At 45.6% G+C, this 19,651-nt stretch overlaps 2 protein-coding genes across 2 annotated transcripts in view; one reads left to right on the top strand and one right to left on the bottom strand.

Moving 5' to 3' along the window:
• HN1L (hematological and neurological expressed 1-like) overlaps positions 1–7,239 on the top strand; it is a 7,869-nt gene extending 630 nt beyond the window's left edge. Inside the window, exons 2-5 of the mRNA XM_009077716.1 lie at positions 4,692–4,840; positions 5,318–5,460; positions 6,316–6,361; positions 7,010–7,239. Of these exons, the coding sequence (XP_009075964.1) occupies positions 4,692–4,840; positions 5,318–5,460; positions 6,316–6,361; positions 7,010–7,194 (523 nt within the window). The 3' untranslated portion in view covers positions 7,195–7,239. The remainder of the gene's footprint in view (positions 1–4,691; positions 4,841–5,317; positions 5,461–6,315; positions 6,362–7,009) is intronic.
• Positions 7,240–10,555: 3,316 nt separating this feature from the next.
• On the bottom strand, positions 10,556–19,607 carry LOC103805081 (major facilitator superfamily domain-containing protein 1-like; the record flags this gene model as incomplete). Its single annotated transcript, XM_009077717.1, has 12 exons — positions 10,556–10,669; positions 10,960–11,071; positions 11,491–11,630; positions 12,201–12,338; positions 12,950–13,061; positions 14,430–14,530; positions 15,574–15,689; positions 16,884–17,042; positions 17,508–17,651; positions 18,365–18,420; positions 18,507–18,625; positions 19,517–19,607. Coding segments are annotated over 12 exons (1,402 nt in total), but the record flags the coding sequence as incomplete, so codon positions are not given.
• Positions 19,608–19,651: the final 44 nt, after the last annotated feature.

The raw sequence follows: 19,651 nt of genomic DNA on the forward strand, positions 1-19,651 counted from the left end.
GCACTTAGTGCCATGGTCTAGTAACCAGGGTAGGGTTGGACTCGATGATCTTTGAGCTCTCCTCCAACCCGGTTGATTTATGAACACCCTCCGAGGCAGATGTCGCTCGTTTTCGCCCTGCGGAGCTGATGGCATTGTTCCCGTTGGAGGAAGGCTGATGCCTGGAAATCCGCGGGGAGTGCAGGGATTCATCCCTCCCTGCGCGGGGCTGCCGCGGGCGCGGGGGAGGGAGGGAGAGAGGGAATGTTTGGAAATGGTGTCCGAATGCTGTGAGTTCGCCTGTATTCAGCTGCGGGCTGGGCTTAAAAGTCTTTTGGGGATGCTCTGCCCTTGGTAGGGTCCCAGAGGAGCTGCTGTTGGCACAGTAATTTTGAAAACACGCCTAACCTCTCAGAGGGATTCCCGGGCAGAGGTTGCGGGGAAGATGCTAACGGAGCAGAGGTGGTGCCCGAGCCAGGCTGTGCCCGCACACACAGCTCTGTGCCTCCCCTGGCACAACCACAGTGTTCTCTGAGATGTTGGTCAGTGACACAGGGAAAATTACCTGGTTTAAGGACACTTTGTCTGCAGCTTATCCTGTTCGTTCCCTAAACAAAATTTTATTTAGTGAGAATGCAAATCCTTTTGCAATTCTCCATCTGTTGAGGTTTCTCCAGTTCAAACTGAGTCTCATTCCAAATCCCTGCAGCAACCACCAACAGCTGTGGAAGCAGGAAAAGAGAACTCCTCCTGATGTGAAAGTCTGGGAGGAAATTATAAACAAATGCTTTGCCTTTTGAGAACTTCGTAGTGCGAGGGTGTTACTGTTAGAAATGAAAGATTCTAAAGGAAAGCTTTTGCTTAAATCACTTCCCAGTGAGGTGTGTCTCGAGGGATCCTGTTCATGGGTGCAGTGATAGAGCAAACTACTAGTTTTCTGAATCAAATCACCTGCCTCATATTGTATTAAACTTTAGTAATAACACTTTGTACTTTTAAGAAGGTTTTGCTTTCCCAAAATAAATGAGGAATTGCATGCTCAAGAGTTTCTAAAAGCAAAACAGGACAGAGCTGTGTCATTCTTACACACTATAAAGGTGCATTGCTTTATCTGCCCTTAATTTATCCTGTGTATGAGCAGTTTCACAACTGCTACAGAGAATTGAGGATGGGAAGTGTAACCATCTTGGAAATGTAATGTTTATGTTCCCCTCCTCCCCTTGGGGTCACTGCAGAATATCTGGGAGCTTTCAGGCCAAGAGCATGACTGCCTAACACGCTGTTGTTTGTGTAATGAGCCGTGAGTCTGTGCTGATCCCACAGCAGGAGCACCCCCAGAGCTGTAGAGCTTCCAGGCCTCAGCTCTGCTTTCTGCTAGTTACCTTAGGGAGAGTCTCTTGTGTATAATACAGCTTTACCTGCTGTGTTAGAACTGTCTGAAATCTGGTGGGACTTGAGCGTTTGCCTTTCAGGCAGAACTGAAAAATAAAAAAGCAGTATTTCTATAGTGGGTGTCTTGGAGTAATGGATATGTCTTGGCACCTCTTCTGTAGGTCGGCTGGGAGGTTCAGTGAGGAAAGGGCATTCAGATTTAAGTGTGTTAGAATGTAGCAGGGGGAAGGATCAGAAGAACTAATGAAAAGTCTTCAAATCTGCCAAAAGAGAACAAAGCAATTAGGAGAGACTTTTAAACTTGCTGGGTAGGTCTCTTAATATAACTGTTCTAGAGGAACTGACTTGCGGTGTGCTGGAGTCAGGGGGTGAAAGGCAGATTTGGGTTGCAGAGAAGACAAAGGGTTGTGTTTTTCCTTCCTGATTAAAACGACACGTTCCCTGCTCCCCTCCTCCCAGAGGAAGAAAGACATAACATACCTGGCTGGGAGACGCAGAAATGTCTCTATGTAAACTGGCACGATATCAATGTAAACTAAAATGGCTACAAAGCATAAAGTTACTGTGCAGTGTGTGTGGAACTCGTGTGTACTCTGTCGAAGCAGATCACATTGCCTTACTGAGCTCAGTGTGTGTTTCCTTTGGTAGAATTTGCAGGCAAAATCTGATTTTCTTCCCTGGTGTGGGGAGCCTGCATGTCTTGCTCTGCTCTGGAGCTGAGGCCACAGGAGTAGTGGGAGGCCAGCACTGCTCTGGGGACTGCACAGCAAGGAAAGAGCTTTGTGTCCTCCCACGTTTTTGGCTGATAGGAAGGAGCACAGAGCCCTGTCCCCATTTGCTGGCATCAGCTGGCACACTTTGTGCTATGCTTTGAGGTTATTTTTGGGAATTCCTGTGCATGACTTAGTTTCCTGACTTTGCATTAGTTAGAGTGTTGTGAACCTGGTGGCAGAGTCACCTGAAAGTTTATGGAGTGCTTGGAAGGTTCTCAGCATTTGGGAGTTTGAGGTGGCAAATGCACTTTGTGTATGTGGAGTCAAGGCATTGTTTTGGGTGATGCTGGCAGAAAAGGTCACTTGTGCTGGTTTCCAAATGCCTTGTAAGCACCTCCAGTGCTGCCTCTGCCTTATATGTTGAACAGTAGGGTTTTTTTAGTGTGGCTACTGAGCTGAAAATGGGAGGACAATAGACTAATCCATGTTGGATTTCTTTTAATGCTTAATTAAGTTTCTTCCCTGAATAATCAAGACTTTTAAGCTTAAAATGGGGTTTCTCTAGAAGTTTTTCCTGCATTAGGTCTTAAAAACCAGTTGCAGGAATGAGAAGGAATTTGATTCTTATGACTGGTTGTTTTTCTTAAACCAAAAAAATCTGAATGTAGTTATTTTGTTACTCCCTCCTACTCTCACAGGCATGTGCTAAGCAAACAGTATGGCAAATGGAGTGAATCTGTGGTGTTAGAGGCTCCAGCAGTATAAACTGTGTTTCTCTTCCTCTCAGTCTCTTTGCTGGTTATCCTTAGTGTACTTGGACCTCAAGAAGGGCTAAATGTGTGAGAGGAGCCCCTTTTAACAGAGGAGCCCCTTCCCAAACTCCTTTTTTGTAGAGTTCCCTTTTCCTTCAGTCTCTCTAGTTTACATACTTAAACTGCCTCAGTTTCTGGGCTTGTGTGAATGATTGAAATACATAATTTGCCTATTTAATGTCTTCTTTATTTGTGGGTTTAGATCTTCTAAGATACCTGGAAAACCCTTAGCATAGTTGGCTCTGCCGTCTGTTGGACACTAAAATGCAAATAAACCTTCTGCTTTGTATGATCTAACTTGTACAGTGGACAAGAAATTGTCCTGTCTGCTGAAATTGTCGTTCCTCCCTCAGGCTGAAGGGGTTTATTAAATCCACAGTCATACTAAGGATTAATTGGCCAGCAAGGACAGACTCTCTGAGGCTAATTCTGTCTGTATAAACTATTCCCAAACTAAAAGAAGAACCTTTTTCTCCTTCTTGCCACATTGCCTGGAACTGTTTTCTGCATCTTATGATCTGAAATGCACACAAAGCTCATTTTCTGACTGGGCAACCAAATACCTCTGATTTTGTGAAACTAAATCTCAAAGTGGAATAGATCTAAGCTGCAAGAGGAGCCTCATCTTATGCCTGGCAGACAGATCACCTGACATGGCATGGTGCTGTCACTGAGCTGGGGAGAGGTGTTGAATTCACTGATATTTGACTTGTGTTCAGGTGGAGTGGGATAAAGATCTTGCAATTTGTAATTGTTCTCATGTTTTACAACTAAAGGTTAGGTTAGGTCCTAGATTAAGGATTCAGGTTAGAGAAAGTATAATTGAGTTACTACCTTTGTTCAGCTGCTAAGGCTGTGGGTAATTGGTCAAGTAGATGTAACTGTAAAGATTATTTTTGATATGGAATCATTTAAGTTAGAAGAGACCTCCAAGACCACTGAGTGCAACCTTTGACTGATCACCACCTTGTCAACTAGACCAGAGCACCAAGTGCCACATGATTTCTTGGGACACCTCCAGGGATGGTGATTCCACCTCTCCATTCTAAACTCTACAGCAGCTAATACGATAACTGATGGTTGAAACTAGCAGACATTTTGCTGGTTATGAAATGTCTGCTTTTATTTAAAAGTCAGTGGGTTTGACTTGTATCACAGATGCAAAGTTGGTATGTGCAGTTTAGCTGAAAGTCTGATTCTGTAATGGTTATTTTAAAAATCCTAACCAGAGTCATATGGCTGCTCTCAATCTCCTGTTGCTTCTGGAACACCACGGAGAGTGTAGCTGTTTGTGCTGCTGGCACTGTTAGGATCATTCCAAGTAATCCTAGATCGCTTAATGAGCAAGTTGACTGACCAGGAGATTGGCAGTATTTGTGCTGAGCTTGAGAAGATTTCATTAGAACAGCTCTTGAGCAACAGATACTTTGTGGGCATAGCAGAATTACCTGAAGTGAGTTAAAACTAGAATAATTACATACAAGGGAGAATGGGAAGGAGACAGCAAATCACAGAATTTAGGGGTTGGAATGGACCTTACAGATCATCCAGTCCCAACCCCTGCCCTGGGCAGGGACACCTCCTCATTAGACCAGGTTGCTCAAGGCTTCATCCAGAGTCAGGGCAGCCACCATGTCCCTGGGCAACCTGTGCCAGTGTCTCACAACCCTCACAGGAAAAATATTCTTTCTCACATCCAACCTAGACTTTCCCTCCTTCAGTTTGAACCCAAATATGTTGAATGTTGTGAATTTTAAATGAACTGTTGTATCTTGCTCCTCATTCTGTGGTGTAGGGTGTTGAAGCCCCCAGGAGGAGGTTCTAGTAATCTCTTTGGGAGTACAGAAGAAGTGTCTCCTTCAAGCAGACCACACCGGATGGCATCCAATATCTTTGGAGCATCAGAACAACCTCAAAACATTCCAAAAAGAACAAACCCTCCAGGTAAGAGCTGCCCCCTCTTCCTGTGTGATTGGGCTCCGAATTGCAGCACAGAACTGGGTTTGTGTTCTAAAAGTGGAGCACTGTCATCTTTTTACATTGTGTTTTTACGTACGGAGCAGGCTGGAATGATCAATCTCTTCAGACTTCTGAATGTATGAATATTTCAGTGCTTTGCATGTTCACAGACTTTTTAGCACGTCTCCAAGTCTTAATTCTTTCCAAGCTGACATCTAGGAAATGATGAAAGGAGGAAACAGCCTCTGTTCTAGAGCTGTTTCTGTGCTCACTGTCTGCAGTGAGCTCAGCCCTGATTCTGAGATCCTCTGAGTTGTAGCAGAGGATTTCAGCTAGTCTCTTCAGGCAAGCAGGGTCCTACAAGTCCTGGAATTCTTGTATCTGTTTTGATTTTTTTTTAATATAGTGTGATAAGCCGAAGTCATCTATCTAGGGGGAAAAACTAACAACTGCCTTTCACAGGAGGAAAAGAAAGTGGCATTTTTGAGGATTCCGATTCTGCTCAGCCTCGTCCACGCATGAATCCTCCCGGGGGGAAGACAAGTGATATCTTTGGCTCTCCTGTTTCTCCCAGCGTTGTACGAGCACACCCAAACAAGCCCAAGGTATGTGTCCTTCTGTTGCTGTCCAGCCAAGCAACTCCAGAGAGTCTGGTCCCAGTCTGCCACAGTGTTCTCCTTAAGAACAGACCTGAATTATCCACGGGGACACTTCGAGTTAGACAGTTATTCCTGAAGGCTCTTCCATAGTTTGTTATTTTGGGTGTATCGGGTCTCAGCAGGCTCTGCAGTTTGCAGTAAAAGTGTTAATTACACTGTGGATGTGTGTTCAAAATAAAAAAATAGAGAAAAAGCTTCTGAAGCCTTTGGTGTTCCGTGTCAGGGAGGTGCAGCTGGAGGGGATTTACAACTGCTGCCTTACTCTGAGGTAATATTAATAAGTGAGTAACTATTATGTTGATGAGGTTTTTGCCATGTCAGATAGCACAGAAATTTAACATCTCTGACTCACAGCTTACTGTCATTGTGCTGGAAAAGTACTTACAGCCTCATTTTCCTGGAAGTTTAGGATGAAAGGATTAATCCAATTTACCCCTTTCTTCCTTTTTTTTTTTTTCTCCCCCTAGATTTAAAGTGCGATTTTGCTTAGCTTTTAATGCATGTTTTGAGTAGTATTTGGGGCCATAAGAAAGGAGGAGGGAAAATAAGGCTAGGAGGTAGGTTTGTCAGGAGCAGTGTTGCTAGTGTAGGAGAGGGCTTTGCTTTGTTCCTTTGACTCCATCATTGGATTGGTCAGTGCAGGGGTGAAGGGCTGCACACAGTGCCTGCAGCTGTTTGCTTTTACTGTGACCAGTGGCTAAACTTAGACCAGAAATGAAGCAAAACTTTAGGGAGGACTTTGTGACAGACTTGCTGTTTGAGAATGATAACGCATTAAGATAGTTTTGGATTTCTTTTCAGGATCACATTGTCTTGAAAGAAGATGAAACACCAAAGAAGACAGAAGGTCAGCAAGAGAGATTCCTTTCTCTGTTCTCTTTGAAAAGATAAGCTCTGAGGAATAGTTGCTAATACTTTCTTTTAAGTCTCATGTTTTTATAACTGGGAAGTTTAGTCAGAAATGTAATCCCTTGTTTCAGGGAACTGTTTCTCTTCCTCTTATTGAGGAGAACATAAGCATGAGTCATGGTACTCTGTATGTTTATACTTTGCTTGATAATGTCTATGTATACAGAGATACAGGAAAACATCCTGTCAGGTTGCTTCTTCCTCCCTTGCCATCTCCTTCAAGCTTGTAATCTTGATCTTCTGTAGCTGTAAATAACAGAGAGCTGACTGAAACAGTGTATTATTGCTCAGTTAGTTGTTAAAGAACAACTGTGTGAAAGGATTGATTGGTACATTGCATGTCTTAATTGCCTGAAACTGCCAAAATAATTCTGAAGGTATATTGATTAGCCTCCATATCCTTCTTAGAAAAATTGCTGAAGGAAAAGAGAAATTGTGAAAAGTGAAATTCTTATCTCAGCACCTCGGGAAAAATGAACAGCCTTGTTGTGCTGGGGGTGGGACATAATGCAGCTCCCAGAAGCTGAGGCACTTTGTGCACCACAGAATAGCAATCTAATCTTCTAATCCCTTTTCTTTTATGCAGCTACAGAAAACATCAAACCCCAGCTGGAAGGTGGAGGCGAGAAAAAAGACCAGGGCAAAGAGGAGCGATGTAAGGAGCCAGAACCCAAGATAGACAATCATGAGCCCCGGCTAGGGCCAAGGCCACGCTCACACAACAAAGTCCTCAATCCACCCGGGGGGAAATCCAGCATTGCATTCTATTAGGGTCATCACTGTCACTAACAGAGTCTGCACAGAAACTCTTGTCTGGTCAAGTTTAGTCTGGCGAGGTCAGTTTATAGACTATTGCTGGTGGGTAGATTCATAGGTAGATGGATGAGGGTTATGCTAGAGTGTGTAGGAAGGGTAACCTGGTGATTTGGGGAGGGAGGGCTGGGGAGGGAATGGGTGCCCTGTGGAAGATGTGAGTATTGGCCTGCCTGGGTGGGTGGCAGAGGGGAACATTAGTGTAACTGTTGTGTTCTTAGCTAGCTTGTGGCACAGGACACTCTTGTGGAGTCAGGTGTATCCATACAGTCAGCATGTCAACCATTGTGAACAGGAAGGGGCCTGGAGGTCACACTGAAGATCCTGAAGCACAGCAGGTAGGCTGGCCTTTCTGCTAGGCAGTGGGATGCAGCTTCACTGCTGACTTGCAGTCCCTTGAATGTAAATCAGTTCCACTGGAACAAGTAGTGCTGCCATGGTTAGGAGTGTCTCCAGTCTTGGGTTCTCTCTCTCCTTTCTTGCTTTGCAGCACATGATTGCTGATACAAGGACAAAATATGCTGAAAGTTTCTTTTATACTCATAAACCATCATGTGTTTATAATGATTGTGGTCTTCCCCTCCCCAGGTATTCAGGCCTTTCTGATGCCTTTGGTAATCTGCTGATTACTAGGACTGGCTCTTGACATGGGTCAGCCCAACATACTGTTTCATGTAGGTGCTTCTAGCAGGCTTTTGTTTAAAGTGTCCTGGTTGGATGCTTCACGTTTTCTGGTAAAGATGTGTGTGCAAACAATAGCTTTATGGTACTCTTTGAACAGAGGCAACTTGAAGTTTACAGTTACATGGAGAATATGCCTAGGTGTCCAGCCAGCTGGCTCTGCCCCAGCCTGTGTGGCAGTGCCTCATCTTTGGCACAAGTTTTCACTTTGCGTCCCGTGGAAACCAGGACTGTTCTCCTGTCTCCACCACAGTGAATCTCCTGTTTGCTTTGTCTGTGCTGACTCTGTTAGTGAATCCCCCTGTCTTTGGTCAGCCTTACCTTTGCCTTTGACTGCCTCGGATTTTTGTTAGTAAAGTTGGGAGAACTACATTGGTTCTTCCAACCCAGAGCTGTAGTTGTTTTTGCTGTAGACTATCCTAGCTGGAAAACCAGACTTTAGCAATACAAACCTTCTGGTTGTGCTGGCTATTGTAAATCATGTTTGGAAGATGTGCATGTTTTGCACAGACCTTTTTGAGGGAGGGTGGCTCCCATCCTTTGTTCTCTGAATGGACTTTCTGATCCTATCCAGAGCTTTGATATGAATGTTAACCTTAGGTGCTTACTGTTCATTGTGTTGAATACTGACCTTTGAAATCTGACATATCAAAACAGGAGTTGTTCAGGTACACCAAAGATCAAGTGGCCTTATCTCTGTATATCCACTGCTGTTCTAGCCCAGGTTCCCTGGAAAGTGCTGCTATTGGGAGGGGACACTGGGCCAGGTGCTGAACCTCTCTGTGATTGTAGTGCTTCTTAGGCTGCACAGTTCCATTTGTCAGCAGTGCTGAGTGACTGCACAAAGACTTAGTTGCCTTTTCAAATAGTGAAATACATGGGGCAGTGCTAGGGGTAGAAACAGCCATGGAAAGTAGGGATTTCAATGCCTTTGTACCGTTCAGATTGGTTTGGAGCTGCCTGTTGTTTGTCGCCCTAGGAAAACAAGGCAGTGATTCAAACTGCAACCCTGGAATGGATTGTTGTTACTTCCAAACATGTATTTCCCAGCAGCTGTTCTTGAGTCTATGCTGAGTCTCAGACACATCTATCTGCTTCAGTTCCTTGTTCCAGTACTTGACAGGAGGCTGCATGTGGAAGTTGATCAGAGGCTGCTTCCTGCATTGCAGGCTCAGGTGTAGTTGGTGCTGTCTGCAATACTGAGCATTTGGCCTCTTTTAGTACCTGATGTGCATTGTTTTTTAAAAGAGAGTGCCTGTCTTTTAAAAAACAGCTTCTAACTAGGCCTTAAATTTGTTAAACTTATGTTAATTTTCTTGTGTTTCTTTCTTTGGAATCTAAACAATGTTTTCAACTCATCAGGATTGGTCTGAGTATTTCTCCGGGACAGAAGGGGGTTGGAAATCAAACGACAGAACATGCAAATGTCAATAAACCTCTGTATTTTGTTACTTCATTGTGTGCTGTAGGTGTCTGCTTTTATAAATCAGTCCATGGTCTATTTCAGTGGCCAACCTGCTCCAGCTGCTTCTGCCTGAGCACAAGGGTGTGGGACCCAGTGATCTTGGGAGGTCAGTGCCAAACTAGATGAGTCTGATTTTGGAGTTCTGTGACTTCTCACCCCACCCCTAAATTTCTGCTGCACCAAACTCCAACAGGGAAATCCTTTAATTGTGGTCTGAAATTAATTCACAATGGAGCTTAGAACTTGCAGACCTTGCTCCCTGAGCACATCCTCTTCAGTACATCAGTTTAACCAAGCTTTGCTTTGATGTGTGGGGTTGGCTTAAAATGTGCCATTACTGTCAGTGCCCAAATTGCTTTCAATCTACTACTGTTTATATGAAATGCAACTTGAGCACAGCTGCTCTTTCTCTTAAGAATGCATAGGAATTTACGTGTGTCATTCACTTGGGTATTTCTCCTACTTGGCTGAGTTAGTTTACTTCATTCTTAAAGCCTCCTTTGTGCTTTTGTAAACACTGAGTGTGAACGTTTCCAAAGGGCAGTTGGCTGAGTGAAACAAGCCTCTGGCCTTCATGAGTAAGAAGAGCACCATGGTGTAAAGGACAGAATTCCAGATCAAAACCTTTTATGTTTTAGAAGGGAAATGAATAGGCACAGCTTACAGAAGCATTTCTAGTAAAGTAATAAGCAATTAGGCTAGGCTTGTGTGCAAAAGGTCATCCATTTGATTAATTCAGGCTCCTGCCTGAAGGATAGAGATGGTGTGACTTGCCTGGGTGTGTGATTTGTGGAAGAGGCTGCTCTAGAGCAGTCAGTGAAAGGGCAGACCTGCCCTGTGTGGGGGTGGCACGTGCTGCTGTGCAGGTTCTTGTGGCAGGGCTCTTGTGAGGTAGGCTCAGCTTTGCAGGCAGTTGGGATCCAGGTTGATAAGCTGTCTTAACAGCTCCTGTACCTAAGTGAACATCACTGACTACAGTGTAGTTCCTAAAGTGCCCCATGCAGGTGGCTGAGTGTCAGAGGAGGCCCAAGAACCACAGAGCAGACCCTTTGCACTTGTGTGTAACATTCCATTCCTGAGGACAATTCCCTTTAAAGACGTTTAAAGTACACTTTGAGGCAGAAGTGATCAGTGCTGTGTCTAGCAGTGCCATTGTTCTCTCCCTGCTAAGGTTCAGCTGACAGAGCCTTCGGTTCCTGTGTCATCATTTAGGAGCTGTGCTGCATCCTCAGGGTCTCTGTCCTGCCCCACAGCTGCTCCTTTTCTGCTTCTGTTCAGTGTCCCATCCTGGAAATTCAAAGCAGCAATTGGTGACAGAAGGACACTGTTTTTCCTGTACACACACACTGTCACAAGTAGGTCCTGGCCCTTCCCCTCACTGTCTTGCAAAAAAACGCAGCTGCCAATAGCTCCATACCAGGCAAGACTGTGATGCTTTCCTGGGGATTTAGCAGAGGGTTCTCCATTTTTGGAGCCCCATTTTAAGAGTTACTCACATGCACACCCAACAGCAGTTACATGGATAAAAAGAAGCTGGTGATGCACAGGTTTCTCATCTCATCTCATATCACACTTACCTGGGTCTTGTCCACAACATTGAGGCTAATGGAGGCAACAATGCACGCAATAGTGTTTGCCAACATAAAGATCATCACCTGCTGCCAGCGCCACAGGGGGATCTTTAGTTCACTAGAGAGCCAAAACAGGACAGAACAACCAGTCACTTGAAGGCAGTTAAGGCACCTCTCTGGTTCCCTGCAGCATCAGGTTGCAAATCCCCTGATTTTTGTTCATAGCACTCCACTAAAGCACTGGTGATATGGCACACAGACTCAAGCTCTGCCAGGGGAGGTTTAGGTTGGATATTAGGAAGAAATTTTTTACAGAGAGAGTGATCAGGCATTGGAATGTGCTGCCCAGGGAGGTGGTGGATTCACCATCCATGGATGTTTTTAAGATGAGACTGGATGTGGCACTTAGTGCCATGGTCTAGTAACCAGGGTAGGGTTGGACTTGATGATCTTGGAGGTCTTTTCCAACCTGGTTGATTCTTTGATTCTATGATTTTATGTCTCTGCTTGGAAGTAAAAATGGAAAAGCATTCTCACCTGGACTTTGTTCCCAGAATGTGTCCAACAATCAGATTTGAAAGGCCAACTCCAACCATCTGCACAGAGGTTGCCAATCCCATTGCTGTCCCTAAAGTTGCCTGGGGGACCACGAGGGGTATGGATGGCCACATACTAGCCTGGGGGGGAGCAATGAGAACAGGGGCTCAGAGCCTGATTTAAAGGTGTTAGATAGACACTGGTTCCGAAAGAATTATTCCCACTAAATGAACATTTCTATTTTCTCTTCAAAACATCTGATGTTTGTCCCCCCCAGTCTATTGTCTGGTTCTAGACTGTTTGCCATCCTTTTCAAGCAGCTTGAGACAGCACAGACAACCCAGGTTATCTGAAACTGGAATAACCTGACTCCAGATTTCAGAAGGGGAGTCAGACCTGATGATTTAGCTCATAAGACTCAAAAGAGATTCGGGTGTTACATCCAAGGTAGAAAACACTAAGCAAAGAGCAGTCAGGTTAAAGCTTCACACTGTATTGAGTGTGTCCTCACCACGCTCCATTTTGCTCCATGTTGATTCTTTGGGGTTATTTGTTAGTAAGGAAAGTTTTCAGGCTTGAGGAGCCAATGACTTCAACCTGTGGCAGCTAAACCTGCTCAGCAGGACACCAGGGCAGCAGTAATAGGCCATGAGATGTGGGAGTGGAGCCACTACACACACACAGCTACACCAGTGGGGTTGGGAACTCACAGCAGCGAAGGAGTAAGTGATCCCCAGCCAGATGGTAGAGACCAGTGGAGGCACAAACGTGAATGCCAGGAGAGCAAAGACTGGCAGAGTCAGCACAGCACAGCCAACAGCAAAGACACCTCTGAGTCCAACGTAGTCCTGGTGGAGGGAACAAACAGCAGACCTCGTACAGGGGATCCTGCTTCCCAGGCTCCTAGGGGCACAAGGAGCTGTGCAAAGCAGCCTGGCAGGAGTGGCACTGCCATGGCATTTCCTGGCTGGTGGTGGTGTAGCTGTTCCTAGTTTCTCTTGTGTACCTCTGAACTGAGACTGAAATGCTGTCAGAAACTCAGTGTCTGGCAAAACCCCAGGCTTTAATGAAGGGGGAGGGAAAACACACTGACAATTACAGAAATAAGGAAAGGATGAGTTTGACAAACAGGGCCTGAGTACATGCAGGTTGTTCTTCACCATGTACTTGCAAAGCTTATCCTGATCCTTTCTGTTCCTGTCTCAGACTTCCCAAAACACACACAGCCATGTGGCATGAGTTGGTGCTACCACAGCACAATTACAGGACAGAGGGAAAAACAGGTTAATGTTATTTCCTGTCATTTTAGTCAAACTAAAGTGCATCTTGCAGTTTGCAAGGATATAAAGGACTGTGTGTTCAGCCACAACAGGTGAAATTCTGGTTGAGGAGCTGTCACAGACATTTCAAAACATCAGGAATAAGTTGTCAGCAAGTGCTTCAGGTTTTGGGTACTCACAATCAATATGCCAACTGCTGCAGAGAGAACGAGGGAGCTGTCATACACTGCCCCAGCAATATAAGCAGCTGCCTGCTGACTGTAGCCAGAATATTTATCCTGGATGAACTTGCTAAAAATAAAACGAAGAGGGGGAAAAAATCCATAATTAGTATTCTTGATCTGGTTATTTTGACAGAAAGTAAGTCTGAGCACAAACATATGGACAGGAAAGGTTTAGATGAGAGGACTGGTAAACAAGCTTGATTCCATCTGGTTTGCAGTGCCAAACCTTTGGTGGTTTGTTTTCTCTTTAATTGCTGCACACCACAGAGGAGCTGGTAGCTTGCAAGACACTTCTGCAAGTGCAGAGTGAAACTGCAGGCTAAAGTGGAGCTTATGTGTTGCCTTCCAGCACAGCTCACTGCAGCAATGTGCTGTCCAAAACACACAGCTGGAGTTTTAAGATCCTCTTTGAAGAGGCAGAAAGCCTCATCAGTCCAATGGGGAGAAGGCTGAGGGGCAGGACAACTGTTTTGAACAGTTTCCCCCTTGGAAATTCCTTTAAGGAGACCTGGTTACAGCAGGAAACACTCATTGGGTCAAATTGCATTAAACTTCCTCAAATTCTTCATAGGATTTACAGTCAGAACAGCTTACACAGCTTTATTTAGAGATCTTGTAGCTACTTCAGCCTGGGTTGGCTATTTGCACAGCTACTTCCCATCAGTTGTCATGTTGATGACATTTCTTCCCTCCTGATTTCACACTGACTTCCTATACATGACTAATGAAATACCACCACAATAATGGTGGGTTTTTTTACTGCAAGCCTTTGCTAATACAAAAGTTCATCACTGTGTGACAGCATCATCCACAAACAGGAACAAAGCAGCAAAATGACAACTCTGTGGCAGAGCCCCTGGACAGGAGTACTGATTTAGTCAGACAGGTTGCTGCTTTGTTTTAAGGGAAGGAAGGCATTAAAAAGGAGGCCTGAATCATTCACCAGGAAACAAAAGCTTCCTCACATACAAACCCAGGCAGAGCAAGCCCAGCTGTGTTCCAGATGCTCAGACAGCAGGAGCTGCAGGGCAGAGCCGCCCCAAACCTGAGCAGCTGACACCCCACCCGCTCAGGAGACACCCACTTTGCTGAGCTGTCACAAAGGTTGAAATGGCTCCAGGCTATTTTTTAAATGAAGCATTTCTTTCCCTTCTCCCAAATCCTTCTGATCCTCCTTTGGCAGTGTTCCAGGCTTGGGATGAATCATTTCCCTTTAAGGTATTTTTGCTTTCTTTCAGAAGCCTCCCCCATCTTTGGAGGGAAACAAAGGGCAAAGAACCCTCGACCCTTTACCTCGGTGTTAGAGACATGTCTCTCTGCATTTCCTGAACGGTTGTAAAAAGCCTATCCCCCCTGCACTTCCCAGTCAGCCCAGAATTGAGGCCTGCAAGGCTCTGCAGGCTCCTGTCAGTCAGTGAGCCACAGCCACACATACCTGGCATCTGCCACGAAGGGGAAGACTCCGTTGTAGAAGAACATGATGGTGAGGACCAGGAGCCAGTAACGAAGGGGAAGGTGTTGAATGTCCTGAATCCTCTGCAAGACAAGATGTGCCCTCACTCACCAGGAAATAGCTGAGCTTCACACCAGTGTCCCTGCCTGCAAGCCACTGAAGGGCACAAGGGATTTAAGAAGTAACAGCAGGTAAAAGGGAACTGAAAGGCAGCTCATATACCTCCATAAGAAATTTGACATGTGCTGACTCTAAAATGTTTCTTTTTTAATGCTATTCAGTACAGAAAACAAAAAAGGCTCTCTTTTGATTTCTGTAAAGGTTCCAGCTGCAGGAGACTGTTCTGAGCAGAGTCCACTGAAACTCTTAAAGTGGAACATAGCAGAAAGGTACAGTATAAACAGGAATCACAATGCTGAGCTACAGAAACCAGCAAGAATACTGCCATGAGAAGAAAGCCAGCTAGTGCATTAAAGTGCCATAAAACTGCAGACTAATGCCTGTGATGCTTGTCCCTAAAAAAAAAACAGGAATTCAAGGAGGGGCTGGCAAGAGACTGTTCAGTAGTGACCAGCTCAGCTGTTTGCCATCATGGATCCTGTGAGCCAGGAAGCAGTTCAGAGGGAGCTACCTGTTAGTTTTGTGCACAGAATCCTCCTCTGAGCCACCTCTGGTCACGAAATAACTGGCTTAGAAAGCTACTGCCGTGGCAGGTGCCACCTTTGCTCTCTGGCAGGCTGCAAACACAGGAAGAGACTGTTCAGTAGTGACCAGCTCAGCTGTTTGCCATCATGGATCCTGTGAGCCAGGAAGCAGTTCAGAGGGAGCTACCTGTTAGTTTTGTGCACAGAATCCTCCTCTGAGCCACCTCTGGTCACGAAATAACTGGCTTAGAAAGCTACTGCCGTGGCAGGTGCCACCTTTGCTCTCTGGCAGGCTGCAAACACAGGCTCTAAGCAGGGAATCGACTCGGCCGGGAGCTGATGCGATCCAGAGAGCAGGAGGGGTGGGAATGCCCTCTCCTGGCTAGGACCTGCTCCTGCCGCCGCAGCCTTCCCTGCGCCCCAGAGGCAATGCACCCGCGATTTCCTGGTGGAGATGGAAAAGCTCTTTGTGCACCACGTACCACTTTTTTGGACTCTTGCTGGATAACACCATCCAAGCCCAGCTGCTTCATGCCCACTTTATCCAGCACACTGACTGTGAGGGCTGAGACAAACCCCAGCACACAGAGCAGGCTCCCTGGAAAAAAAAGAGGTGGTAGAAATTCCTTAGCGTGGAGAGAGCTGAAGGATAAAACCCACTGCGTGTAAAATGCAGAATTCTCCGTGACTTCTACTCTTGGAGTAGGACAAGGCATGTAGAGTAGGACCCTTCACCTCATACCACCCTGTCCTGAAGTGTCAGGTTATGCTGGGTATGCCAAAGCAAGTTTGGCAATGGCATCTGCTGCAGACATCATTCTCAGAGAGTTCTGTACCCATTTTGTTTTCCAAAGAGCCAAAACAGCTTCTGAGATGTACACACACTTTGATGTATTGATCCCTTCATGGGCTACAGAAGTCACTGTGCTGTGCTTGCAAATGCTGCCCGAGCACAAAACTAAAAGTCAGATGGGATGTGACACCTCATGCCCACTACAGCTTCTTCTCTGAGAGCTGGAATCAGAGGAGAGCAATGGGTTTCAATTTATGCAAGAGATTTATCTCACACATGCATCCTCTTTTCCATGGGTGACGGCCCATACTACTTTGTGGGCTGGGAAATAACAGTTTCCTATAATCACTGAGTCTTTGGACACAAAGGAGGCTCTGTGAAGCAGATCTCCCTAACATCACCAAGGCAGCACAACAGTGCCACTTGACCCCTCTGTGGAACAGATCATCCCTTCCACTACAGATCTCACCTCACCGGACCAAAAAGAAGACAGAAAGTCAAATCTTCTAAAGATACAAGCCCTAGGACAGATTCACACTAAGTAATGTGTAATTCAGGTTCTGCTTCTCACAGTAACTGGAACACGTGGTTTCAATCAGCCCCGTGCAAGCATTTTCTGCTGGGACCAGTACAGACACAGCTCCACAACCAGCACGTTCTGCTGGCCAAAGCACAGAACAACAAACGTATTTGATTCCTCTTTCTTTCACTCTGAAGTTTCCATTCCATAGGAGTAAACCTACATCGAGTACTGACTACCTATGACTGCAGATGTTAAAAAATGGCAAGAAAACAAAACTGTCAGGCTGACACTACAGCATTGGGGAGGGTTTTCTGGCATCACTGCAGAAAACACCACTGACTGCACATGGAAAGCAACAGGAAAAACTAGAAAATCATGTGCCTCTTCCTGCTAACCTCATTATCTCTTTCAGGGTCTTGTAATAACTGAACAAAACAGGCCTGGGGTCTAGAAAACAACATACCAAAGAAACTCACCTCCCCAGAGTGTCCACTGCATTCCAAACTTTGCCTCGAACTGCTGAGTGAAGAAGAAGTTGAGGACACTCCCAAGTCGGGAGAAAGACAGAGTCAGTCCAAATGCCAGTGCCAGTTCCTTCCCCTTGAACCAGAAGGCTGTGATACGATTCTGCACAACTTGGAGAAGAGAAACATCCTCTCATGAGCAGTCAGGCTTGGCCCAAGAGCATGGCACAGAAGCAACAGCTCTCTCAGGCTGGAGAGCTCAGACAGGGTGAAGAGACCTCTATGACTCCCACGGGGAGACAGCACATGCCAAACTCACAGCCCATTTTAAAACATACTAAACCATGCTGGGACATGGGAGATAACTTATTCCCCCACATCAGGCAAGTGAAAAAAACCCCAAAGGCAGAGAAATCACATGTCAATGCCCACCCCTGGGAGGAGGACAAGAGGGGAAGACTCTTAAACATGTTGGCACACACTAAATCCACACAGCCCTTCAAGGAACAGTGTTCTGCCAGCAACACAGGGGCAGAGCAGGCAAAGCTGACTGGTAGGACAAGGGTCTAGGAGGCCAAATAAAAATGTATCATGGCCCTTTGGTGCAGTGGAAATATGTAAATATGAATTCCTTACTCGTAAGTGACCCATTCCCAGAGCCAAAAAGCAATCTTCCTGTTAGCATCATTGGGAGGAGGTATGGTGAGCCCTTGAAGTGTGAGCCTAGAGCAAAGATGGATGATCCCAGCACAGTCAGAAGAGAGAAAACAAAGACACCAACTAGGGGAGAAACAGAAAAACATACACAAACCTCAACTGAGATCAGGACAAAACCGTTCTGAAGAACAATCTCAAAACACACCAGTAAACCCATGGGCTTCCATCAGCTCACTTTCAGTTTTCCATTTTGTAAAGACTGGTTTCTTAAAAAAATGACCTGGAAATCCTCAAAACAGTGATGATGATATGGTGGGAGGTTAGAGAGTCAAAATAAATCAGACAGAGGACTCTGAACTCTATATACAGTCCCTGTCCCTGTCCTGAGCTCCACTACAGACTATGGCCTGGAGGATGTGATCTCTCTGTCTCCTCTCTAAGACATTTCCCTCTGGGTTACAGAGACAGCATAATTGCATTTGCTGGGGCTGTTGGGTCTTATCTTGTAGCACATGCCAGAGCAAGGAACAGACCTCTGCTTTATCAGTTTGTCCCATCAAAACCAGGTAACACTAGTCCCTGTAATGTGTGTGACAGAGAAAAGTGTGTTTACTGCCCTGCTGTGTCAATTCAGATAAGTCAGTGGTCAAAGGATGAAAACGTCTCAGTTGCTTCATAAAGCTGCTCAGCTAACCATCACACTCACCCACACACTCTGCCCTCCATCCCTCTGTGATCTCACTGCAGTAGGACCTCTGCTCATCCTTTTGAACTGAAAGGACAGCCTGAAATTCCACTCCAGTACAAGAATAAATTAAAGGAACCCCAGAACTTACAGCTATTTCCCAGTTTATCAATCAGAAATCCAGCCAGAATAACCATTCCTGCATTTCTAGGACAAAACCAGAAGAGAAACATGTGTCTCACTGCTTGGATGCAACTACCAACCACCCCCAAAGCAAGAGGAAAGTGACTCACGTCCAGGCATAGATGGCATAGAGCAGGTTGTACTGAGCTGGGGTCATTCCCAAGCCTTCCACACACTCCAGCGTGGTGTTAGTGCTGTTCTGCTGGGTTCCATTGGGGCAGGTCAAGTTCTGCACAAGTCACAGAACCATTGTTAGGAGCAGACACAGAAAAAAAACCACTCATGCCTTTAAAAATGAAGTTCTTCCCTACTTAATTTCTATTTCTCCTGCTGAGTTCCCACTTCCGTGACCAGTCATTAGGGGAGTTGTGTCTTCTCCCAGGAAGCCAGCCCTTGCCAAATGGGAAAAGACATTTGCACTGTATGGCTTCCCTTTCCCTTCCTGTGGCAGTAGCAGCAGGAACTTAGCACTTTTATACACATTTCAGTCCAAAAGAAAAGCCAAGAGCCTGCACTATCAGCTTTATCTGATGCCTTAGTTTCTTGATCTGACTCTTCATTCCATACAGTGTTTGGATTCAGAGTGAGAATACTGTTGATAGCATACTGATGTTTTGATTTCTGCTAAGTTGTGTTCATCCTAAATCAAGGACATTTTCTTTCTTGTGTCTCATGCTCTGCCAGTGAGAAGGTACACAAGAGAAACTGGGAGGGAGCATAGCTGAGAGAGGTGACCTGAACTAACGAAAGGGATATTCCACACCATGGAATGTCATGCCCAGTATATAAGCAGGAAGGGGCTGATCCGGAGAGGTACAGGGTTGTGTAGGTCCATGAGTGGTGAGCAATTCTATTGTGCATCACTGATTTTGTTTTGTTGGGTTTTGTTGGCTTTTTTCCTTTCACTTTCTTTTTATTATCCCTTAGCATTTTAGCTCATTCTGCTCTTTAGTATTAAACTGTTCTTATCTCAACCTACACATCTTATTTTCTCCTCCCCATTCCTCCGTGTTGGGGGGGAAAAGGGGGGCAGGAAGGAGTGTGAGCAGCTGCTAGTTCTTGGCTTCTGGCTGGGGTGAAACCACAACCCCCTCCCCAGCCCTTGAGCACAGCCACTCACCCCTTGGAACTGCTGCTGCAGGACGCTGGGGATGTCGAAGCAGAAGTAGGAACCGAAGGTGAGGAGGCAGTTGAAGAACAGCACGGCGAACCTGTAGGAAGCTGGGACAGATCCTCCTCATCCTCCCATCACGGC

The sequence above is a fragment of the Acanthisitta chloris genome, unplaced genomic scaffold (genome assembly GCF_000695815.1).
Source record: "Acanthisitta chloris isolate BGI_N310 unplaced genomic scaffold, ASM69581v1 scaffold39526, whole genome shotgun sequence".
In the NCBI taxonomy this organism is placed as follows: Eukaryota; Metazoa; Chordata; class Aves; order Passeriformes; family Acanthisittidae; genus Acanthisitta; species Acanthisitta chloris.